Source organism: Montipora capricornis, chromosome 3 (genome assembly GCF_036669925.1).
Source record: "Montipora capricornis isolate CH-2021 chromosome 3, ASM3666992v2, whole genome shotgun sequence".
NCBI classification, from domain to species: domain Eukaryota; kingdom Metazoa; phylum Cnidaria; class Anthozoa; order Scleractinia; family Acroporidae; genus Montipora; species Montipora capricornis.
Window position 1 is genome coordinate 22,319,419 of NC_090885.1, and position 26,044 is coordinate 22,345,462.

Genomic DNA, 26,044 nt, shown 5'->3' on the forward strand with positions numbered 1-26,044 from the left:
TTGATAGTTAGCATCGAAATTTAAACCTTGAGACGCAGAAAATATGTTTAAATTTTATCTGTATTCATGGACCTTCTAAACTACTGCTATTATATACTCAACAGAATATTGTGTTTCTGATTGGCCAATGATGAATGCATGAATAGGTTATCAAGTGCAAAAGACATTATAGAGTGCAATATGCAAGTTGCTATGGAAACAAAGTGATGGAGTGACTTTGTTGAGTATATAATAAATAAAAATCATAGGAACTTGCTAATGCATTTCGTGATGTATGGTCACTCTTGATGTTTTGAAAGTTCTCAAATTGCATTTGCCTATTAAGAACTTTCAAAGCATCACTCGTGACCATAAAATCACGAAATGCACTCACGTTCATACCATTTCCTATATTTATTCAGTTCACAGTTAGAAATGGTAATCACATGTGGAATAAAGGTGCTCCAGTGAAGTGTTTCAAAGACCGACAAAATTGCAGGAGCCCAGTGCAATTTGTAGCCTTTAAAAATTCTACAAGTGCTTATTTATTCCAAATTGCACAAAAAAAAAATCATGTGATTACTTAATATATGCATTAAAAAATAGGTATCATAATTAAGCAGAAGTGACACATACATAGAGCGGTTTTCAAGTGACTGTCAAAAGTAATGATGCAATTGCAATAGCCCTTATCGTAGTTATCAGCAGTTTTGCCACATGAACAAGGCTAAGGGGTCATTTTGTATCGAATTGACCCTTAAGCCTCCTTTGCATGTAGTTTCAATCAAAAGAAATTGTGCCTGCAGGCTCTTTCTCCAATAAGGTCTGTTGCAATTGCAATTGCTATACATAGTGATTGCTTTTAAACTCTCAAGCCACTTTGTTAACCAATGGTAACCAAAACCAATCGTGACTTGCACACGCAATTTTTTCCACGATTTTTTCCTGCTGTGGTCAGTTTAAGTAATTACTTTGTTAGTTATTTTATGACATGCTATTGAAAACCACTTTAGAGCGAGTTTCAATTGAGTGTCATAAAACCAAAACCAAAGTAATTACTTTGGCCAGTCAAAAAGGAAGGAGACCACCCAGTAAACCAATCAAAACTTGAAGAAATTACATGTAGCCGACACAAAGCACAGGAAAATGTGCATGCACGAGCGATGATTGGTTTTGGTTTCACTTCTGATTGGTTGAAAAAATGGCGCTAGAACTTTGAACCAATCACTGAGTGAAGTAATCATAAACCAAAGCAATTCTCCAATTACTTTTGACACTCAATTGAAAACCACTCTATCAAGCAATCACACTGTGAATTCCTTTGATCATTGACCAATCGTGATGCTTGGTTTGGTACCTTTTTTGCACTGAATTACCTCTTCTCTGCTCTGTGTTACCCAAAAACTGTGTTAGATGGAGTTTATATTACAACTAAAGGGCTGCACTTTTCTTCCTGGCGCCAGTTACTGGCATGTTTTGTTGCAATGCAACTAGCTTAGAATGGGTGATGCTACTGTAATAGTTATTTCAGATTCAAATTTTTGTACCCTGCATCGGTTCCATCACAATGCTTCTTCATTTTTGTGATGTAGAAAAAGTTACCATGGCAACAGGAAAACCCTGCAAAAACACCCCATATTGGCTTTAGCTGCTCATATCTCAAAAGCGAACTCAGTGACCCCCATTTTTTATTTCTGAAATGCAATCAGCATGCCAGATTCAGAGCCTCCTTAGTTAAAGGAACAGTTAAGGTAGCTCTGAATCCGCTCCACAAAATGTTTTTAACTCTGCAGAAAGTTTCATCTTGGCCTGCTGACCACTTTTGTGCAATAAAAAATTGGGGTAACCGAGTTCATTTTTCAGATATGAACATCTGAAACCAAAATGTAGGGGATTTTGCAAGGTTTTCCTGTAGCCATGGTAACTTGTTAGCAATAATTGATGTTTCACATGGCACCATTATAACATTGCTGTTACGTGATAAAGTGTTGTAGTGTCAACCCTTCTAATAACAAGGTCTCTTGAAAGTGTTGAAACTGGTTTGGGCCACTTTAAGTTTATTGTTAACCCGACATAGCTCAGTGGAAGTTATTTGGTGGGATCATACATTTTGCCCTGAACAAGTGAAAAGTAAGTAAAACCAAATTTTGTGGTTTGTGTATTGGGCAAGGAGGGATGAAAACATACCTGTTATTTTTACGGCATTTTATATATACATTGTTGGCTTTGTTAATTTATCATGTTGAAGATTGAACAATTTCTCAAGGTAGTAGTATTTTTTTTTTGCAGAGCTAAGAAAAAATGATCATTAAATACAGATTTCGTTCAACTAGACATGAATTCACTTTTGTCATGAATCAACAGCTGGGATGAAGGAGGCAGCAAATTTGTGGGACTGATGTTCAAGTCATACAAAGCAAACAAAAATGCAACATTCAATAAGAACAACAGAGATTTGCATGCATCTGACAGCACTTCGCACAGGTACATACACCCTTTACACAGCTGAAGGGCTCCAGTGATTAAATTTGTACCATTTAAAGTGCCCCTGTGACAAAAAAATCAATTCATATTTTTCTTTGGATTTCAAAACTATGTTAACAAAACACTAAGTGACCCACGTTTTAAGCATTGATTTCAAAAAGACACCTCTTTATTTTAACTGTAATTTTCCTATTTAATAGTCCGCCATTACTAACATTATGTTCTTGAGAGAGCTGGATCGAGGAGAAAATGACGTCAAAGGCTCACTAGTTTAAGAATGCAATACATGTGTACGCCGCAGAATTAATATGCAGCACGGGGGTTTTGGGCTTTGAGACTTTTAAACTCATGCTTTGCATATATAATAAGCTGCGTTCACACGCTGAAATTTTAAGCTAGTGAGCCTCTGACGTCACTTTTCCCTGGATCCAACCGTCTGAGGTCCAATCGGTCAGTTTTGAATGTAAGTAATGGCGGAACGTGAAATCCAAAACTTACACTCAAAGTAAACGGCCTTTGAATAAAAATCAAAGCTCAAAATTTTGCCAGTCAGGTTTTAAGCAAACACACTTTCAAAATCTGAAGGAAAAAAGGAAGTGGTTTTTTTGATCACAGGGGCACTTTAAAGTTGATTATAATAAATGCATTCATTGTTGTCACTGTTGGGGTGAAGGGGCCACCATATGTTTTAGGGGTGTAACGATTAATCGAATTCTCGATTAATCGCGATTATGACCGTTCGGTTCGATTCACGATTATTTGATTCCACGTTTCGATTTTGGTTCGATTTTTTGCATACCTTTCCAAAAGTGCCCTCAGTGAGTCATTATATTGTAAACGTAGAATCCAGATCTCAATAAGATGTGCGTTTTTCATTGACAATCGATCAAAGACGCTAATTTGCAGTTCTTGCGCCATGTTGCTTGGTAAAAATGTTGCCCCTCTACCACCCCTTGAGAATTTCCAATAAGGCAAACCATTTGCGAGCTCATTGTCACGTTCTCAAACATGGCGACGAACGACCATTGTCAAAGTTCGCCAAAAAATATCTATGTGTCCCTGCCACATCAGTGGCCAGTGAGAGAGTTTTCTCTTCTGCAGGGGACATTGTGTCTGCTCAGAGGTCATGTTTGCATAGTGATCATGTAGACAAGTTACTTTTTCTAAAGAAAAATATGAGAGTGCACTAGATCTACATGTAGATTCTAGAAAGAACTCAAAGAAGAACACTGACAAATTGCATGTTTTTTATTTTTTATTGCATCCTTGAAATAGATTAATAATGTTCCTGTTACTATTGTATCCTCACATTGAGAGTTTAGGGTACATGTTGTTGTTTACATCGTGTATCATCTTGCAAGAATTAAAAATCATCAATATTTTGCATAATCGAATGGAAATAATCGAAACCGAAAGGCAATAATCGAAATCGAATCGAATCGAAAGGAACATGAATCGTTACACCCCTAATATGTTTGGAAAATCATACATTGAAGACAAAAGGGACATCTGCAGAGTATAAACACTTAACAAGCCAATCTGATCACAAGTGTTAAAAGGAAAGGAAAGGAACTCTATTTAAGTGTCTAGTCAATCTAGCGCTGGAAACTGTAAACTGAAATTAATAATGAAAGCAAATCAAGTCAAATGTTATGTAATTTTCTTGACAGTAGAACAGTCCAATAATGGTTGATTACGCAGGCTACACAGTCCAAGAATTAAACTGTTTATTTTCAGCTGATAACGTAACAAAACAAAGATAGTCGGGCAGGAAGAAAAAGGAAAAGTATACTGAAGCACTAATGTTTGCGATTGTCAGTGGTAAATTTTAAAAGGAGAGAAAAGAGGCAAACCACAATCATTTATAAATTATTTAATGTGTACATAAGGGATATGAAAGGCATCTTTCATTGGCTTAATTCTTACTGGAGTTAAGGTGTCTACTTTTCTGCATAATTGAAACTTTACAAAATAAAATGTATTGATCAATATATTTTATTTTTTTTACTGCAGAACTGGAAAGCAAAAAAATCTTATCCTGACAAATATTTTAGAAGAGACTAATTCAGTTATTGATGAACCAAGGAGCTTTGAACAAGATGACCAGTACCTAGATGAGTGTTTGAAAGCATTGGACCGAAATCCACAAGACTTTCAGGTGTAATAATCTTATACTCAATGCTTTATCCCTTCTCCTCACCATTAATATAGCCCTTGGTGCTCGCAGGCTAAAACCATCTCCAGCATGAAGCACTTGAAGATAAACAATAAAAATGTCATTATTATTTTTCATTTTTTTTAGGATGGGGACATTGATTTAGAAGAATATGATTTTGATGATTACAACTCCATTGCTAGCACAGCATCTCTTCTCAACATTCATGCAGAGTCAGCACTAGACGAAAACCATTTTACTGCAAGTAGTCATGCACCACTTCCAAGCAGTGACAACACAGCATTGTGGAGATCTCAGCCAAAAAATACACAGGCAAAACAAGCAGATAAATCACAGGCTCAACTCAAAGAGCAGCTTTTAAGAATTTCCAAGGTACAGGCATCCATTTCAAAAGTAAGGGACTGGAGTAAAGCAAATGGAACCTTGAACAAAGATGACTGGAAAGATATTTTACTTGAAGCTGCCTACCAAGGAGACTTAAAAAGACTGGTAAATAATTTAAATGATTTCAGCGCTTTTGATTTAAGGTATTTGGTAGTTTCTATGATTTTTTTTTGTTCTGGGCATGTTGTTCTAAGCTTGTTTGAAGACTTAAAGGCCGTTTACACGACAGAAAAATTTGGGTCCGGACCCGCCAAAAATGTGGTACGGACCCATAACTTTTGTAAGGGAACACTGGAGTTTCTACAGGGCCATAGACACCTATGGCCCTGCAGAAACTCCATTGTTTGTTTACAAAAGTTATGGGTCTGTACCGCTTTTTTGACGGGTCCAGACCCAAATTTTTCTGTCGTGTAAACGGCCTTTTAGCAAGCTAATGCCCAGCACTGTGAAATTAAGGCTATGCTCACTTGTGGGATACTGGGCCTGATTGCAATCACATATGTAACACCAATGCTCATTTCTTCTGTACTCTGCCCAACAAGGGATTTCATGACCCTGTATGACTTTGGCAATGAATAACAAATTCTGTGACTTAATAATAACCAGTGGACTGACTCAGAACAGTTGTCTAAACTGACAGGTTGATTGATTGATTGATTGATTCTAATGGAAGGATCAGATGACTTGCTGTCTAATTGACTGTCTGATGAATTGAACTGCACACCGGTAGCTCAGTTGGTGCACACAGGTGGCTCAGTTGGTTGAGCATCAGGCTGCCACCTGGGAGGTTGTGGGTTTGAACCCCAGCCGGATTAACACTCAGGATCTTAAAATAACTGAGGAGAAAGTGCTGCCTTTGTAATTTCATCTGTAAATGGTTCGACTTTTGAGTCTTCTTAGATAAGGACTATAAACCGTAGGCCCCATCTCACAAATATTTTCCATGTTCATAAGTTCCCTGTGGCCTGTGGGACGTTAAAGAACCCAGACACTATTCATGAAGTGAAGGGGATGGAGTCCCCAGTGTTGTGGCTGTTGTTTGTAAGTGTACAGGGCTGTCACTAAGATTTTAAGTTGCCAGGTATAGAAAAAAAGTAGGCGGGGAACCATTTTCAAGAGACACTCCCCACTCTCTCCTCCCCACTCCAAAATGGTACCTGCAAAATTTATCGGTAATTACTCAAAATAAATAATTCAATATTTCACTTAACAGTCTCATGTACATGAATGAATTCTCAGGGAAGAAAGCAACTTTAAAGAGAGAACTACGATGAATCATCTCAGAATGAGACGTCAAATTTGTTGCAGTGGTTAGTTTTTTCTTTTGCTTGTTGAAAACTGGCGAAATGCTTCAGGCGTTCTCTCTGGAACTGTGGAGGGAAAGCCTCTTTGAATCCGCAGTCCTTGATTTTTTTTTTTTTTTTGGCATGGTTTCTTCCCAATCATCATAATTTGAACATAACCATGATACGTAATGTATCTCCAGAACATTCCGTGCCGAGATTTTTCGCGCCGCTCTGACTAGGGACTTTACGATCTACGATGCGGTCGTCAATGAGAACGCCACGATACGACGATATCATTGGTTAAAAGAGGAAAAGTAATCGTGCTGCACGTGCGCACGCATTTTAGCAAATATTCGTGCGGTACTCTGCACAACAACAACGTGAAATCACCAAATTTGAGGTTTTGACGACAACGCAAGCGCACAAATGTGAATCTGTAATTCTCTATTTTTACTCTGAAACTGCTTGTGCCAATTTATTTTTAGAACACTTCGCCCACATTGTACGACGCGAACGAAATGGCCTAACCGTGAGAAACTGACGATAGTGCAAAGTTATGTTTTGAGGTGACGTTTTCGTCGATGTCGCCGTCGTAGATCGTAAAGTCCCTACTGTTAGCCCGCGAACGCGGACGCATTACAGTGAAATATACATGTACGTCTGCAGTGCAAAATGACACTTCTGTTTTTCTTGAGCGCTCAGCGCAGTGCATTTCTGCCCGATACAAATAGGAAAGGAAGAAACAAGAGTCTGAATGATCTTGTATTGGCTACTTACACGTGTAAATGGGAAGATATTGGGGTCTACATTCCTTTGACTCGATTAACTTGAGGCTGCACTCGTAAAAAAAGGTCTCGAGTTTCTTCTGCCTCAATTCTTTACATATTGAAATTGACAACTGAGAATTTTCGCGTGCGTCTACATTGACGCTGACATTTCATGCAACGGAAACCTCTCAAAGGTCCTTAAACTTTTTGTGGATGAATTCAAACTGACATTTATAGAAATGCAGAGGTTTCGCGTGTTCCAGAAATTTCAAGTTTACTCATTCTCAATGTAGACTTTCTCAAAGCTATTTTAGGTTCTATTTTAAAGTAGCCGGGGAGTCATGCTCCTCTTTTCCCCTGGGAAATCCCCGGCCCCCGGCCCTTAATGACAGCCCCGCACAGTGTATGGGTAGGTGGATATAGCAGGTCCACATCAGCTGAATAGCTGCCAAAACATCAACCTGCTCAAACAAATAAATAACAAACAAACTTCCCAACTCATAACCTTGGCCACTGATTAATTGATTAACTTAATAATTGATAGCCTAATTAATTGATTGATTGAGAAACTGATTGTTTGACAGCAAGAAGCATACAGTAAGCTGGGTGGTACTAGTGAATTGGCTGTCAGAATTACAGATGCATTTGCCAACACGGCATTTCATAAGGCGGCTGAAGCTGGAAGTGTATCCACCCTTCAGTGGCTGGTCGGCCATTTGCCAAATGATTGTTTGAGAAATATAACAAATGGCGAAAACCTTACTCCTTTGGCTGTTGCAGTGAAGGTAAGCCTAACCTGGAAGTATCTGTACGACTACATTTCTTTACTTAAACCAATTTGCCACTGCTTTCTTGATAGTGGTATGATGCCTTGCATTAAGCGAGCGCACTTAAATCCCTGAGCTGGATCACTAGTGAGCAATGCCTGCTGCAGAAAAAATGCTCCCACCAGCTGTCATGACAGTTGCACAATTCTTGAGACAACAAATAAATACAGGTGTAGGACAATTTAGTACCATTCAGACGGGGTTGTTCGAAGCATCATGGTTAGCGTTAAATACCATGGAAACCTATAGGTTTTAATACCTCTTTAGCAATGGTTAGGAATAACCAGGCTTTGAGCAACCGGCCACAAAGCAATATTATATGAAATGAAAAATGGAAGATCATGGAGACCTCATAGAAACCCAATAACTTTCAAGCAGGTGAACAAGTTTTTATCTTTTATTTTTTGTTCTTGTTTAATTAGCATGGCAGTGTTCGATGTGTAGAGTGGCTTCTAGAAAAAACATCTGCTTCCAATGAAATGACAAGCAATGCTAGTAGATCTGCACTGATACATGCAGCCATACAGAATGGACATGAGGAGTGTCTTAGATGTCTCTTAGCTTACACAAGAGATAACTGTTTGGAACTTGGTAAGACAAAGCTAGTGGGGAACCAGGACTTTTTCAAACATTGTTATTCTTGGATCGGGAAGATTTCAGACAATTAATGAACTTTAATGCTTTGATTGTCACAACGGTGTTCTCAGTAATGACACCAAACTTTGCTCCACCTAGAGAGATGATAAGTGTCCTTTCATACGAGGGTGTGTAGTTCTCCACGGATACCCCTGTTCCCTTCCTGCCAAGTTTAAAGGTAGTGCCTAGGTGTTCTTTCATAAAATTCTGCTTCCGCCTTGCCTCCTTTTGAGCAGTTCGTCAAAGGTTCTAGCAAACATGCAACTCATTCTCGTTCCCAGAGGCCGCGATTCTTTCGGTCAGCACCAAGAATAACGACCTCTGGCAACCTCTGGCTGGTTCCGAACAAGGAAGTCCGCGAATCACGGACTTCCGGTTCGTCTGAGCAATCTCAGAAATTTGAAACAATTAGTAGCTGTCAGCGGTTACCAAAATAGACCTCCACAGAGACTGCGCGTGTTTCGGAACCAGCCAGAGGTTAGCCACTTGACGTTATTCTTGGTGCTGACCGAAAGAATCGCGGCCTCTGGGGACGAGAATACAGGCAACTCAGAAAAAAACGTAATACATCGTTATACATTGCCTTTGGAACCTGTAGTTTTGACTACATGTAACGATAACTAAAACATTCTTAATCTGCCAACAGTAATAACCACTTTTGCAATCTGATGGCTTGCAGTGCAGCCTTGAAGTGTCCAGTTTAATCAGTGGCTAAATACAACTTTGTCTCTTTTGCCAGATGTCACAGACTTATCAGGCGTGACTCTAGCGCATATTGCTGCCAGGGAAGGTCATATGACTTGTCTCCAAGCCCTTGTCGATCATAATATTGACGTGACCTCTGAAGATAGAGATGGCCGATCTCCCGCAGATTATGCATATACAGCCGGTCAAACCAGTTGTGGCCGGTATTTAGTTATGGAAGAATCCTGTTGGTTACTTTCCTTGCGTGTAGCAAAGTTGCACAGAGAGCTTAAAGAATGCAAAGACGAAAATAAAGAACTCAGACAAAAGCTAGAGGCACGTATTCAGGGAGAAAATTATTCCAATTTTATTATTAGTGTTATTATCGTTGTTCTTCTTAGATAAGATGTTGTAGATTTTCTGTGATAGTAGGCAGCAACCAGTGGCCTTAAGTATTCATAGGTGCTGTTCACTTTAAACAATGATCCACAACTTTTCTGACTCTTCTTGCAGTTTCTAATATAGTGCCAACCCTTCTCAGACATTCGGCTATCTCCCCACATGATTCTGATATGTTTCTTGAAGTCTAGTCTGCGCCACTCGAAATCTCTCGCGGTCGGTCCGCAACCACAGAACTGCCAGCTGCAAAGGCTATGGGATTCGAGTTACTAGTAGCCTTGTCCCGATAGTAGGTCATCACATTCAAGCTCTAACAGCGTTTATAATGATGTTTCTATGTCACATTTCATCACAAAGAGCAGCGACTGAAAAAGAACGCCCTGAAAATTAGTTTCCAGGTAAAAAAAACGAAAGTCTAAAGATACTTGTACAAGGCGATTAAAATGCGTAAAGGGACAAGTATTAGTTCTTTCCCTTCTCTTCCAGCTCGAATTTGGAAATGACTGTGAAACGGCCCCTCGCATCGTCTTTTCGTATGTTCCAGCACTCGGCAACGTCCCTTTTTGACTTATGGCTGTTTCTGCTGGCTGGAGAGAACAGGACGGCCACAACGCCGGGGACTTATCCCCTACTCTTCTCGATTAGTGTATGGGCTCTTTAACGTCCCACAGGGAACTTATGAACCGAAGTAAGAATATTTGTAAGACGGGGCCTACGGCTTATAGTCCTTATCCGCGAAGACTTGAAAGTCTAAACATTTGCAGACGACACTTAAGATCCTGAGTGTTGATCCGGCCGCGAGGTTTGATCCTGCAACCTCCCGCAACCTCCCGCATGACAGCCCGATGCTCAACCAACTGAGCCACTGGTTTATTTCTTTTCTTTCATATTTTCGAACAACAGGTCCTTGAAAGTCGAGCGAGGTCTGGTATGCTGCCAGACAGACCAGAAGTCGTCGGTGGAGATCAGGTAAAAATTGCCATGGATTATTTTTTTCTTTAAACAGTAGTTGAAAGAACAATGCCTGAATCAGAGATCGTTCGTGCTCTGGCAAAGGGTTAGGACAGATAATCAGCCAAAGGACCAGTTTAGATACAGACTTTCGTGCGCGCTAAGAACTGACAGAACTGGACGAGAGCTCGTCAGCAATTTAAAAGCCCTGTTTTGCTTTGATTTACTTTAGGAAAGATCTTTTTTTTGCGGTTGGACAAGGTTGGAACTTGATATGTCCTCAGTAAGCCATTTCGTCGCATCATAGAAATATAAAGTTTAAAATTCTAAACTGAACAAGTTTTTCGAATGCGACCTTTGTTTGTACCTTTTCTTCAGAGTGATACTAGTGGTAACGGAGAATCGAAATCTTTTGACGACAGACTGGGTACTAAAATATCAGATATGCGGCATAGCGATACAATTCGGGCCAGCGGTTCACCAGATGGAGAGAGCCTCAATGGTTTCATTTCTGAACGGTGAGCAGATTAAACATTTGATTGCCCCGAAGTATTTTGATACGCCCTCTATGAAGGTACCTTGAACTCGAAAAGAGGGCCAATCAGCCAAGATATGGGCTTCGGTGTGCTAACTCTGTTATCCTCGAAAATTCTTCGAAAGCTTTCATAAGTCCTTGAACTTCGTACATCTTTCAATAGGCTATTTTCGAAATATTAAATATTCAAGTACAAGGAAAGGTTACGTTTATACAAACGTTGGCCGTGTAGCACTTATATTTTAAACAGAATTAACTGAAGAGAGTGTAGTGTAACGTGAAGTGCTATATTTCTATCCCATATGAACCATGTGAGCGTTAGCCCTACACTCTCTTCAGTTAATTCTGTTTAAAATATAAGTCTGACCTTGTAGCTCAGTCGGCAGAGCGGCGGAGATCTAACCCGAAGGTCGTGGGTTCAATTCCCACCCTGAAAATTTTCTCTGTCCTTGTGTGGGCCCAGTTCCATCAGTAGGGCTAACGCTCACATGGTTCATATGGGATAGAAATATAGCACTTCACGTTACACTACACTCTCTTCAGTTAATTCTGTTTAAAATATAAGTGCTACACGGCCAACGTTTGTATAAACGTAACCTTTCCTTGTACTTGTACATGTTAATTGCCGTGACTTTAACATCTTCAGTTCTCACGGCCTGCTCCCGTCTGACCTTGTAGCTCAGTCGGCAGAGCGGCGGAGATCTAACCCGAAGGTCGTGGGTTCAATTCCCACCCTGGTCAGAGTTTTTCTCTGTCCTTGTGTGGACCCAGTTCCATCAGTAGGGCTAACGCTCACGCTCACATGGTTCTTATGGGATAGAAATATAGCACTTCACGTTACACTACACTCTCTTAAGTTAATTCTGTATTAAATATTCAGCTCGATAGTGAGGCAGTGAGGGCAAAAGTAATAGAAACACGTTGAAATGAATGTGAAAAATATTTACATATTATCCACTTTCCTTTGTCTTTTTCCTCACTGCCTCACTATCAAGCTGAATTTTAATATATCGAAAAAGGCCTATTTGGGAGAGAAGAAAGTAAATATTTTTAAAATTTGACCACCACCCCGAAACTCTGCAAATCAACTGAAAGGGAGCGTTAGCGGGTCAAAAGCGACTCTAAATTTCAGTCATGCCCAAATTGGCCATCAGTTGTATTTTCTTTTGCATGCTACAAGGACTTCAAAATTTCCTGTTTGTATGTTAGTAAGTTCTTCTTGGCCAAACTGCAAGTGAAGGCCCGTTTAAAGTTACGTAACATTTAATCCACGAAAGGATAAAAAGCAAATATGGGCCTTTGCTTGAAATCATCCCTGCAAAGAGTTGCAATTTCTTGTAGGAGCATTGAAAACGACGTACAGTCACGTTTAATTTTTGGTATTAGATCTCTCCATCAGTCTTATGTGAATGAGTCACACCATAAAGCGCTGCTCAGCAAAACCACAAGCCAGTTGGAAGCGTCGAAGCAACGAAAAAGACTGGACACTAGAGAAAGCGTCGACTCCATTGGCTCAAATGTATCTTCTCCTATGTCTGATTCAAGTGCAGACAACGCATCGATGCAGTTGATCATGGCGTAAGTAAAACCCTCTGAGTGGTATTGCATAACTTTCTTTCTTGTCTTAGTTAATAAGGGCTTTGAGATCTACGACGGCGACGTCGACTAAAACGTAACCTCAAAATATAACTTTGCTCGATCATGTGAAAGTCTTTGGCGACTATACCATCTCGTTCACATCGTACAATGTGGGCGAAGTATCCTACAAATAAATTGGGTACGCGCGTTTTCAGGGTAAAATGAGAAATGAAAGGTTGGCATTTGTATACTCAAGTTGTCGTTAACACCTCAGATTTGATGATTTCACGTCGTTCTTACGGAGAGCTCTGCATGTGCAGAGCGATTGCCTTTCCTCTTAACCAGTGATATTCTTGTTTTGTGGTGTTGTCGTTTGCCGTAACCATCGGCGTCTCTTAAACTCTTGAATAGCGCGAGTAAATGTAACGGCTAACCTTGTTCCCAGAGTTTTTCCCTCGAGATTTCGGTTACTATCACCCTTAGCCGCCGTCTTGCCCAGGAAAACTTGCCAGCGACAAGGGCCCGATTCACATGGCACCGGACGAATTTTCTTCCGGTTGAACAATTTGACCGGCCATTTTGTCCGCACGGAACCGTGCATTATTTTCGCTCCGTTCACACGGAACTGACGAACCGGATTAAAGTTTAACCTTTGTCAGTAGTTTTACAGAGCGCTACTTTACGAAATCCAAAATGGCGTCAAGAAAGAGAAAGGCTAACGATAGTAGCTGAGTTACCACGCATCCATGCAACCACTCCTTTGGCGTGCAAGAATTTAGACGGCCAAGATGTTCACTAAAATCAGCAAAGTAATTTCCTTCGTTTTAATTTTGTCTAAGGATGCGCACCCTTTTTGCAGATTTTACCTTCCCTTCATTGTGGGGTACCCTTCGTCGGTAATAAAAGTCCGGGAACTAGGGCGATCATTTAGTACAATCCATTTTCGTTTTTGAGATTGTGCTATTGGTAGTTTTTGTTCAGCTTTTTATAGGCACAATAATTGCCAGTGCTTCACGAGGATGAAAATTTTTAAAATTACGTATCATTTATTACAGGAAACAAATAGCAGCTAATACTCGCAGACTCGTTATGTCCAAGCATGCACAAAAGGTGGAGGAAGCACCGCTAATTACAACAAGGCTAAATCCTGATGCGATTATTGGTGTGTTTGCGGATGAGTCTGTTGAAAAAGGTAACCTGTGTTTTTTACAGTTTTTACTCTGCAATATGTGGATGTAGTATTTTTTATGCCACTTTTCTCGTCGATTCTGAGTTATATCGTGCTGTTGCTCTCGAAGCGAGATGCTCGTGTTGATCGCCATAATGGTCTCAAGTCGGCCTTACGGGTGGATTTATAGATTTCTTGCAGATCACCCAGTAGGGATTTTTTAGCAATATATTTTTTCACTTTTGTAGCCCATGACTGGAACTTACATTCCACTTAACTCTCTTGTAAGCTGTCTTTTACACATACCGTACGTGGTTTTGAGAAGTGGTGTGTTTTTTGCAAACGTTGGCTGTGGAACACTTGTATATTTTAGGTGCTATCTTTTTTCCCATGTAATCCATCTGAGCGTTAGCATTAGACATTGTCGGAAACGAGACAAGTTGTCTGCGTATAATTTTCCAACAATAAATCAACTTTGTTCTCGCAAAGATATTCGGAACTTGTTGACGAAAAGGTCACCTCAAAATATGACTTTACACTATCGTTTGCCTTTCACGATTAGCCCCTCTCGTTCACGTCGTACAATGATAGTGAAGTATCCTAAAAAGAAGTTGTCGTCAAAACCTCAAATTTCCAATTAAAGTGATTTCACGTCGTTATTATGCAGACTACCACAAAAATATGTGCTAAGATGCGTTTCGCACGTGCAGCAACGTGCAGCACGATCATTTTTTCCTTGTTTAACCAATGATATTATTGCATTTTTATCGCGTTGTCCTTTCCCCCACTGTCGTCGTTTCTTAAGAGCCATTTTCCCAGAAAATCGAAAATCGCAAGACACTCGTGAAAAAATCGAATTTTTTTTTCTTTTGCCAAAACATCCCTTTTAGTATCCTAATTCAAGAAAAAATAGTTTTGGGTTCAAGCGATTCATTGTACGGGAGAAATTACTAAAAGTTTGAAAAATCGATTTTTTGCTGGTTTTTCGTACTCAAAACAACAGAATTCCGACCGCAACTTCGAGAACGCATAAGAAACAATCCCTAACATCAATTATTACATACTTACTCTTTAATTTTATGAAAGAAAATTTGAAGAAAGAAGTTTTTAACAATTACAATCGACAAGTTTAAAAAGGTCAAATTTGTATCTCTGGAAATGTTAATAAATGAAGGCGAACTTTAACTGTTGTAAAAGCCCTCTGGTATATGCCGCTTCCTTGTAAAACCCATATAGAATAAAACCTTGGCTATTGAACTAAGTTACTGGAAAGTTTTAGCTCTGGGAATCCAATACAGTTCTCACACTAAAGTAAGCAATTTGAGTATCTGAGTAAATAAAACGTATGCAAATTAGACGGCCCGCTGAATGAATTCATATTTTTAACGCAAAGTTTTGTTGAACGAACAACTTACCATTGCTTGTTGTGAGAGAAGTTAAATCCATCTCTTAATCTGTTTGTGGCAACTCATCCATAACTGATTTCGACCAAAATGTGTCCAGCAACTTCAGCGCTTGAGCTATCTAAACACTTCCCGCGCAGCGCTTATTACGCGTCATCAGACGCTTCTGTAATAATGAAACCCGATTATGTTTTGGTCCGAAAATAACATACAATGATGAAAATTAACCACTGCTCAAAGCACACAGTTAACAAGGTGAGTATTACTCTTATTGAGCGATTAAATCAGATACTAGACGGGATAACAAGATCATATGACGCATAATTTAACAAACGCGCAGAGATTGGTCACGCTAGCTTGCCACATACGACTGTACGTACTATACTTTGTACACATTGTAAACAGATTAAGAAACAATTACAGCTGTCCCAATGAAAAAATGTACAACCCTACGTCTGTTTATAGATCATCAGTGTAGAAATATTCGACTCTGGGAACAATATGAATATAACATTTCCAGGTCAAATGCTCCTGGAATAAAATTCATATATTGTCACGAAGAGTTTCGCAACTTACTATTGCACGTTCCTCTACGATTTCATTTTAATTGAATTATTCCCGTCTAGTATTACGAAATGCTACCCTGCTCACAGACGTTTTTTCTGTTTTGGGAATTTGGTGCGCGCTCAAGATAAGCGATTGCCCGTGAGAGAGGGCGGAACGCGCTTTTTTTTATACGTGCATCTAAAAATGAAGAGAGTCTGTGAACAGGCTAGTAAAGTACACAAAGTGCAGAGTTCTGCCTAAACGGTGTTCTCACTTCTCCTCAGAGGCTGCTTCCAGAAGTGAATCATTCACCATTTGTTCTCGCCGAAATAACTAAGTCAAGAAAAAATCTATTTTGTTCATTGTTTTGCTTTCTTTGCTTATTTTTGAAGTTTGTTTATGTTTAAAAGAGCGTTCCTTTTCGGAGAGTGAGATCATTTCTTGTTTGTCAGGCTGAGTCCTTGTTACAAATCAGTCAGTTACCTTTCAGTTCGTGACTATTTGCACGTTATAAATGTCTCTCCCCGCTCTAACAAATCAATGACACCTTATCTTATAAATGTGAAGAGGTATTCTAGCCTGCATAACAGGTGCTTTATGAGCCAAGCGAGGCGAACGCGGCATTTGCTCAAAGCGCGAAACGAGTTCGAAGCGCGAGACGAGGGATAAAGAAAGCTAAAGCTTTATTTTTTCCTCCTCTCGTCGCGTTTCGCGCCTCGCGCAAAATGCCGCTTTCGCCTAGCCTAGCTCATAAAGCAGGGGCACCCTGTGAAATATCTGTTCGGAGAAGCAAACATTGCCTAGGATTTTCTATAGCTTGAGGAAGGCTAAAAATTTCTAGATGACCGTTCCATTCATGTACACAATTTTCGAAGCTTATGTAATAAATTCCCTCCGATTTTCTGAAGTTCATTTTTCCCATTTCACTCCCCAGGTTAGGTTGTTTTTCGTAGAGAAAGGAAGCCTAAAATTTTCGGAATCGAAAATGCCATGCAGAAAGGAACCGAAAAACTATCACTTTCAGAAAACTTTGAATTGCTGCTAAAATGTTCGGGAAAATAACACTGAAGCCCTCGTAACTTCGAAAAGACTCAAGTTACCCTAGGATGCCCGAACAAATGTAAATTTCTTAGCGCCACTTAGAAAACTTTCCTAGAGATCTAAAAGTACTCTGGATAGCGTAAAAAGTCTTTTCAAAGTAATTCGGGGGGAAACCGTCGTTGGGTGCCCCTGATAAAGCGCCTGTTATGCAGGCTGGAGGTATTTCTGCAAGTTCTCTGAGTTAACCAAAGATAACTTTGTTTTTCTTCACTAAACAACATTTCTAGAGGTCTCTAGAGAAAGCGTTACGCGCGAGAATGTGGAATTTTATAACACTCCACATCGCGTATTCAGCCCTGCGGAGTGGTTCTCTTTTTCTCCCGCTCGCGGCGTGAATTGGTCAAATTTAACTCAAAGATTATTATTAGCCTCAATAGGCTTTTCATCAATTTTGAGGAGGTCTCGAAGGTTTCAAGGATGCGATAAGCACACTCAAGTTTGAAGTTGTGTTGTGAACAAGCTCTAAATGAAACTGAGAATTTCTAGTTACCTGGCTAGGGATCCTGGTTTCGGAGGAAAAATGATAAAAAACAAATCCGAAACAAAACTATAGCAAGCTATAAAGTTGAATTTTATGCTTTTTTATTTTGCTGTAGGGATTGTTGCAAGGTGGTAAATTCGGGAATAACGAACTTATTAAGGAAACATTTGTGTTTGAAATATTTTGGGAAATATTATACCTTCACTCTGAATCAAAAACTGTGATGAATGTCTTTTACAACAAGTCAGCATATGCATGTGTCTGGACCAATACAAATATATAAATCAAATTAAGCAAGAAGGTCTGTTCTGTGAAAATTGTATGTATTTTTTACCAACAAAACAAAGACCGAAAACAGAAGCTATTGAGTATTTCGTGACAGTTTGCTAACGTGACCTTGGCATATGTAACCGATTCGTGGGTCAGTAGAAGTCATAAGACCTTGTGGTGGCTTGAAATCTTAACTAAACAAATTCAAAATCGAAGTCAACGGTTTCGAATGCATTTTAATTCTGCTTTTTTCCCCTGAAGAAAACTATTTTACCATTGTGGTAACGGAGTTTCATCAAGCGATGACAGTTTCAGTTCGAAGTTGCGATCTCAATGATTTCGCTGCGGCAATGTGGCTGAACAAACGTTTTTCAGTCGTCATATAAAAAGTTATTTACGGCTCTCACCAACACAGCTGAAAGCTAGAAATAACACTTTCACTGTAAAAACATATTACTAGCAACAGTAAGTAGTCCTTTTGCACTAAACTTTTGTTTAGTATGAATTCCTTCAGCGGGCCGTCTAATTTGCATACATTTTATTAAATGAAATTCTCAAATTGCTTACTCCAGTGTCAGGGCTGTATTTAATTCCCAGAGCTAAGACTTTCCCTTAATTTACTTCAATAGCCAAGGCTTTATTCTATATGGGTTTTACTAGGAAGCGGCATATACCAGAGGGCTTTTTCAACAGTTAAAGTTCGCTTTCATTTTCTAACATTTCAAGAGACACAAATATGTCCTTTTAAACTTGTCGATTGTAAATGTAAAAAACTTATTTCTTCAAATTTTCTTTTAGGGCTTCAAAGATTAAGAACGAAATAATATTCGCCTGAAGTTTCGATGTTAGGGATTGTTTCTTATGCGTTCACCGTTTTCTCGAAATTGAGGTCGGATTCTGTTGTTTTTAAGCGCGAAAAACCAGCCATAAATCGATTTTTCAAACTTTTTGTTATTTCTCCCGTACAATGAATCGCTTGAACCCAAAACTATTTTTTCTTGAATTAGGTCACTAAAAGGGATGTTTTGGCAAAAGAAAAAAAAAATCGATTTTTTTACGAGTGTCTTGCGATTTTCGATTTTCTCGGAAAATGGCTCTTAAACTCCCAATTTCGGCGCGGGCACGGAGCACGATTGTTAAGAAAATATGGTAATCTTATCGACAACGATATTCGTCATCACAGCGTTCAAAACGTTGTGACCACTGTAATGACGAATATCGTTGTCGATAAGAGTACAGACAACGCTCTACTACATTCGATTTGTTTTTTGTCACAATATTCAACGCCAAAGAAAATGTTTATTTCAGAGTTTGACCAACATCATGACAAAAAGAAAGAGCAAGTGTTGTACGTAACTTTTTCGTAATCTGATTGCTTCATTTTCCAAAACGAGCGTTCCTGATTGGCTATTACAATTACGTGACATATTGACGGATTTGACGCGAGCAGCGTTGTCTTGACCCTTACAGACAACGGCAAATTAACCAATCAGTTTGCGAGATTACAAGGAATTGTGGCAAAAACCAAAATTTCTCAGTTACAGACAACGCTGAAACACGTTCGATTTGTTAATTTCGGTTATGACGTCATCATACGACCGTCTGTCCGTATTTTCACATTTTCAAGTCGCATTGCCTGAACGCGCGTTTTTTGGCGGGAAGTTGCCGGGCCAGCGAACAGCATTTGACAGTGTGTTTAAGTAAAACAAGCATAAGTTTTGGAGACAACCATAAACAAGGGAAGTATTTCATTAATGTGTCGTTGAATGGGAAAAGAAGAAAAGAGAGAGAGAGAAAAGAAAAAACAGTAAGTAGGCAACGAGTAAGCGATACTCAACATGAAAGAGAGCGGCAAAGAGCACGCCGGGAAAAAACAGGCGAAATATCAGTGACAAACAACGAGAGAGACAGAGAGCAAGAAAGAGCCCGCGAATAAAGAGATGAAAGTATATTGCGAACGAGCAGCGGAAGAAAGAGAGAACACAAGCAGGACAAAACAGGCCGAATAATGCTGACAGAAAAAAAAAACAGCAGAAAGAGCACGAGAAAAAAGACTAATTTATAGCATTGAGCAGGCTGGAGTGGTCGTATAGTAAGAAGTCAGTAGTCAGAAAAATGTCTGAAAACAAAAACGTCAATAAATGATAACTGAAGAGCTCCGCTCTTACGCTTGCCTAAATATATACATATGCGCTTGCACGTAAATCAACTCAGCTCGAAGCTCTATTAAACAAACTTACTTGATGCAGTATGATTGACATATTCTCATAAGAAAACCGCTCTTACGCTTGCCTAAATATATACATATGTGCTTGCACGTAAATAAACTCAGCTCGAAGCTCTATTAAACAAACTTACTTGATGCAGTATGATTGACATATTCTCTTAAGAAAACCGCTCTTACGCTTGCCTAAATATATTCATATGCGCTTGCACGTAAATCAACTCAGCTCGAAGCTCTATTAAACAAACTTACTTGATGCAGTATGATTGACATATTCTCATAAGAAAACCGCTCTTACGCTTGCCTAAATATATACATATGCGCTTGCACGTAAATCAACTCAGCTCGAAGCTCTATTAAACAAACTTACTTGATGCAGTATGATTGACATATTCTCTTAAGAAAACCGCTCTTACGCTTGCCTAAATATATACATATGCGCTTGCACGTAAATCAACTCAGCTCGAAGCTCTATTAAACAAACTTACTTGATGCAGTATGATTGACATATTCTCATAAGAAAACCGCTCTTACGCTTGCCTAAATATATACATATGCGCTTGCACGTAAATCAACTCAGCTCGAAGCTCTATTAAACAAACTTACTTGATGCAGTATGATTGACATATTCTCATAAGAAAACCGCTCTTACGCTTGCCTAAATATATACATATGCGCTTGCACGTAAATCAACTCAGCTCGAAGCTCTATTAAACAAACTTACTTGATGCAGTATGATTGACATATTCTCATAAGAAAACCGCTCTTACGCTTGCCTAAATATATACATATGCGCTTGCACGTAAATCAACTCAGCTCGAAGCTCTATTAAACAAACTTACTTGATGCAGTATGATTGACATATTCTCATAAGAAAACCGCTCTTACGCTTGCCTAAATATATACATATGCGCTTGCACGTAAATCAACTCAGCTCGAAGCTCTATTAAACAAACTTACTTGATGGCAGTATGATTGACATATTCTCATAAGAAAACCAATCAAATGACCCTTTCATGACTAACCATTATCTTAGTACGACATGCGCTAATATATTGCCATTCGCCGTGACATCGAGTTAAACGCACTGCAAAGGGCTGAAAATAGACTGCACGATCAACAATAAAATGGAACATTTCCAACTTATGATAGAAATGACAAGGAGAGAGTTTTTCTCTGTCCTATATTGTAGGCCGATTTCTATTACTGATAAGTTATCAGTAATGGAAATCCACCTACAATATAGGACAGAGAAAAACTCTCTCCTTTTCACTTCTATACCTAGGTCTTACCGCTCAGGCCGTGGTTGCTCAAAGTATGATTAGCGCTAACCAGCGTTAAATACCATGGAAACCTATAGGGTTTGGTACCTCTTAACCAACGGTTAGCGCTAACCATCCTCCGAGCAACTGGCCCCAGATGGATTATATGGGAATAAAGACATGTATTTTCAACTTGACCAACCATTGTGAAATGTTTTGATTACGTCACAGGTGCATAACTTAACTTTTCAATTAACTCATTAAGAAAAAGCAATCCGCTAAAAGTGACTAGGTCTGGAAAAACGATCATCAAACCAGAGGTCTAAGTTGTTCTCTCCTTTAGTCGTTGACTCCCGATCACATTTTTATGAAAGCATCGAGCCGTATTGTGTTCTGTGTTTTAACAGGTTCCAGTCCTCCGATCGTTCAACCTGACACATCAACTTCCCCATCTTCATCTCGCTCCCAATCTCCACTTCAGACAAATAATTCGAGAAAAGACTCGAACAAACTAAAACGAAGTAATGCGACAGCAAGCACATACGAAAAGAGAACCGCCAACGATGGCAGAGCCGGAACGCTTTTCAGAATCAGGCGCAAAACACCTGCTATCAGCTCCGATAGCACGATAAGTTCCGATAGTGACAGTGAACTCAATATGCAGCGGAGTAACGGACCGCGATCTCGCCGAGGATACACAGCTTCCCATCGAACGAAAGAGGACAGCGATGGAAATTTAAAAGTTCAACGCCAAAATGTAGCAGAAAACGCCTTTAGCGAAAAGAAAAAAACTAACAAAACTGTTTCCTGGAAGGAAACTCCAACTAAGAGTGCGCAAACGGATCAAAGAAAAGATATCTTTAATGAAAAACCTCGTGTACCGCCAAAGCCACCGGTAAGGACCGTGTCACGTGACAGTCGGGCGGTGAGGGCAGGATCGCGTCGTGATGGTGCTAAATGGACATATATGCCGGAAACAATGATATCGCGAGACCGCAAACCTCAGACGGTAAGGATGTCTGAAAGTGGGCGTGAAAGAACAGTGCTGCCTGACACTGGTCTGTCCGTTCATAGACTCATTCCTAAAAACTCTCTCCGAGATGGATTGGATATTTCTGTGACTACGCCCGTTAAACGGCCCGTCATAATAATTGAGGTAATTAAATCCACTATATGGTAATTTAGGTTAATTTAAAACAGTAGAGTGTCATTGTGAGGTATTTTTCCTTCACTCGGAAGGATACCCGCTCATCAATCATGATGCAGTTTGTCAGTTTTTGGGTATACTTGATTGCAAACCGAGGAGTAATTCGAAATCCACAGCAAACCTTTCCCAAGAGACTTTCCCAAGTAAAGGGACCTCAGATTATATTCGTAACTGGGGTGTTATCGCGCCGGTAAAGGCGGTTATTTTCTCTGTGCATGAAATGATAAGATGTGTTTGAATTGCGAAGTAGTTATCAAGGAATGATCTTCACACTTAGGTCGACAAATTTCCAAAAAAGAAACCTTAAGTTGACGGGAATAGAGCCAATGAGCTGTACCGGTGAGTTTTTCCACCCACCGAGATAAAAGCCCGTTTCTGTTGAGAAAAAATTCAATTTGTTTTTCACATGAAAACACTGAGTAAAAGCAAACAATAGGATATACTTTGCGAGTAGTACATTAAAGCTAGTAAAGTTGCCTTCGATAATGTTGGGTTTCGGAAAAATTAAAGAATAATCAGTTTAGAAATAATTGCGCTACTTTATCGGGTAACGGTGACTTTTCCATTGCTTACCAGGGTCTATGTTTAAGTTGACCGATACTTTAACAACATCTTCACTCAATTTCATTAACTCAAACTCAACAACATTCTGTGACGTCATGCCTTTTTTTTTCCACCACATCTCTGGGTCACAATGTTATCTCCAGGACTTTCTGTAACCTTGGGTGCAAAGACTGAAAAAGAAAGTTCACAAGTTTAAAATACTGTAAACCAAATGCCTCTTGTTCCGAAAGAAAAGACAATCGGAATCCCTGTGTGTTTTTTTAAACAGGAAAACTCAAACTCTGGAAGTCAGTTACAATATTCCTTGGGTGATTATCAGCAAGATGACAGACCATGGTATGATCTTTAACACGTTTCACTGTACATGTTTCAAACGAAACAAGGGAGAAGAAACGAATTTTAATATAAAATTGATTGGATCTTAAATTTGAGGTCGAGCGTCTAAGCTTTAGATTTATACCTTCACCAAATTTGACTGTTTTGCCTTCCCCTGTCATGTCAAAAGCACTGCTCTATGTATTAAAAAAATTAATGTAACAGCGATTTTTTTAATCCCAAAAAGATCACTTGTCGAGCTCTTAAATCTGGTTTTCACTAGTGACGCAAGCATTTTCATTAGTGTCCTTTTATTGTAATTTTATTAGATTTTATTTAGTATGAGGTAGCGTCTCGCATGGGTCACATGTCCGTTGGCGCTAACCCCTATGGCCTCTCTCTCTAATATTTATTTATTTATTTATTTATTCATTTATTCGTTTATGGCCAATAAAGCTGAAAGAAACTAAGAAACTAACAAGCTTTGAAGTTCAAAAGCAAGCGCGATCATAACAGCTCTCATTTTACCGCGAAAAGGGCCTCAACGCCAACGTCGGTCCCAGGGTCTTCTCTCTTCCTCCCTCGAGAAAGTACCCTGGTTGCGGCTGGTCATGTGTCTGCTAGATTTTCGCAGATTCCAGAAAAATATGTAAATGGACGGGCACTAAACCTCACTAAACTCATCAACTGAGCTCAACAGAAGGGAATGGATATTAAGCAGCTCAAACAAAGTAATTATCTTTAGTATCCTGTTGAAAGCACTGTCAATACATCTTTCCTTAGACGCAACGCTTTCATACAAATTACTTGTTTTACTTTTAGAATCACATCTGTATCACCTAAAGGCAGCACAACTTGAAGTCTACTCGAATTTGGAAGAGAAAAACAATCTGTTTCGCCCTCGCCTAGATAGAGCTGAATAAAGGCGAGGACTCACCCTCCGTGCGCATTTCATTTGTACTCATAGGCACGTGACCAGCCGGAACCAGGGTACTTTGGTACTTTCTCGAGGGAAGAAGAGAGAGGACCCTGGGAGCGAGGTTATTCTTTCGCTTCAGTGTGCTTGCGTTCGGCTTATGTCGTGTGAAAACGAAACACGGCTTAAGCGGCGGCTACACGAGCGATTCTTGTCTCGCGCCGGTGATGCGATTTTTTTCAGATTTTGTCGCGTCGCCTGCGCGGCAGGGTGGCTACACTTGGGACAAATTTTGGCGACAAATTGAAGGCCGCGCGAATCCTATACTTTAAGAGACCAGGGCACTATAAACAGAGATTGCTACTTTAATTTCATTGGCTAAATAGTCTTTAGTCGCGTCGCAAGCGCGGGCAAAAAGTTGCAGGGTGGCTACACGGTCAACTATCTCTGTGATTTTGTACCGAAAGTTTCAACTCTGGCGACTTTTTTCTTGCGATTTTTTCACCCGTCGTGTCGCCAGTTCAAGGGTGGCTACACGTGCGATTTTTATCCCGCGCTGGCGACGCGACAAAGTTTGAAAAAATCGCATCACCAGCGCGAGCAAAAAATCGCTCGTGTAGCCGCGGCTTTAAGCGCAAGGAAGTTTGCTACGTCTGGCCAGTTACATCACCCGTTCCAGATTCCCCGCTTCCGAGTATTTGAACAAAATGGCGGAGGTCTTCGTTGATTTTGATGCTCATGTCGACGTTCGTTTTCAGTTAGCATATGCTAATTTTGCTTCCGCTTGTGCTTGCGTCGCTAGTAAAAACCAGGCTTGTTGTTCAAAAGCCGATTAACGCTATTCCCAGATACTGTTCAACCCTGATATTCGGCAAAACTTTACATTAGAAGAAGCCAACCTTGAAAAACAAAAAAAAGCAAAACAAACTTTCGCCAGAAAGTTGAAAACGTGAAACCAAATTTTACGCTAATCCTGGATTAAGTTAATCGGTTTCGAACAACCGAGCCCAGAAATGCTCCTAATTACGTACATGCATGCCAAATTTCAAAAACATCATCACCGAAGTGTCCCCGTCAAGTGTTAAGGGACACTTACAAAAACGGCATTTATTGCTTACATTTCAGAGGATGTTGAAGTAGAGAGGAAGAACTTGCATCTAATTGGCGTCACTTCTTTTTAGTCAGATCGATCTCCAAGCTGTTTTTTTGTTTGTTGCCTAAAGCCTAATGTATCTACAGTGATCACGGAATCTCTGTCATTGCATTGGATTTAAGACCTGTTTCTCTTCTGACTATTTTGTTTTGATTTCTTTGTTAGGTATGAGACAGACGACTTTGATTGAGCTTCATTGACATGAACTCGACGATGAATGGAAAAAGAACTAGGTGCTTCGTTCTTGTTCGTTTTTGATTGCTTCTAAACTTTCCTTTTTAAGCCTTCTTAGCCTTATCTTTTCCAGCCTATTTAAAGTTGCTGTTAGTGAGCACAAAAAATAGAAGAGATTGACTTGTGGAGGTACGCGGCGCCCTCCTAGCATCTCTCAAAGTTTTCCCGGTCAATCGCTACATATTCTCCGCGTCAGTATGTGATAGCCGAAAAAGTGCAACGAAGACTGGGCAGAGCAGATGAGTCGCACCGTTTATCCTTTCCAGTTCAACTTGCCTGGATGGCTCGCAACCTCTACACTCCCTTGTAAATATCACAGCAAAATTAACTTATTGAAGTTAAGTATTTTTGTTGTAAATAAAACAGAATTTATCTCAAATGCAAGATTTAAGCCTTAGTAGTTTTGTTAGATACATAAAACGTCGCTTTAAACCTCACTTAGGGACCGGTCATTATTTATGTAGGGGGGGGGGGGGGGGGGGGGAGAAAAATTTCGGGCATGTCAAATTTTCTG

The 26,044-nt window shown here is 39.7% G+C and overlaps 1 protein-coding gene across 2 annotated transcripts in view; it reads left to right on the forward strand.

Moving 5' to 3' along the window:
• Window positions 1-26,044, forward strand: part of LOC138040922 (synphilin-1-like) — a 28,109-nt gene that overhangs the window by 1,277 nt on the left and 788 nt on the right. The window contains exons 2-14 of one of the 2 annotated variants that reach the window (XM_068886649.1): window positions 2,344-2,463; window positions 4,477-4,621; window positions 4,766-5,128; window positions 7,661-7,861; window positions 8,326-8,494; window positions 9,279-9,559; window positions 10,526-10,591; window positions 10,952-11,091; window positions 12,495-12,686; window positions 13,742-13,878; window positions 21,549-22,297; window positions 23,181-23,248; window positions 25,462-26,044. The exon at window positions 25,462-26,044 is cut by the window's right edge and continues 788 nt beyond it. In XM_068886649.1, the coding sequence (XP_068742750.1) occupies window positions 2,378-2,463; window positions 4,477-4,621; window positions 4,766-5,128; window positions 7,661-7,861; window positions 8,326-8,494; window positions 9,279-9,559; window positions 10,526-10,591; window positions 10,952-11,091; window positions 12,495-12,686; window positions 13,742-13,878; window positions 21,549-22,297; window positions 23,181-23,248; window positions 25,462-25,486 (2,622 nt within the window). In that variant the 5' untranslated portion in view covers window positions 2,344-2,377 and the 3' untranslated portion in view covers window positions 25,487-26,044. Of the gene's footprint in view, window positions 1-2,268; window positions 2,464-4,476; window positions 4,622-4,765; window positions 5,129-7,660; window positions 7,862-8,325; window positions 8,495-9,278; window positions 9,560-10,525; window positions 10,592-10,951; window positions 11,092-12,494; window positions 12,687-13,741; window positions 13,879-21,548; window positions 22,298-23,180; window positions 23,249-25,461 lie in introns of both variants that reach the window. The other variant, XM_068886650.1, reaches the window with a different exon arrangement.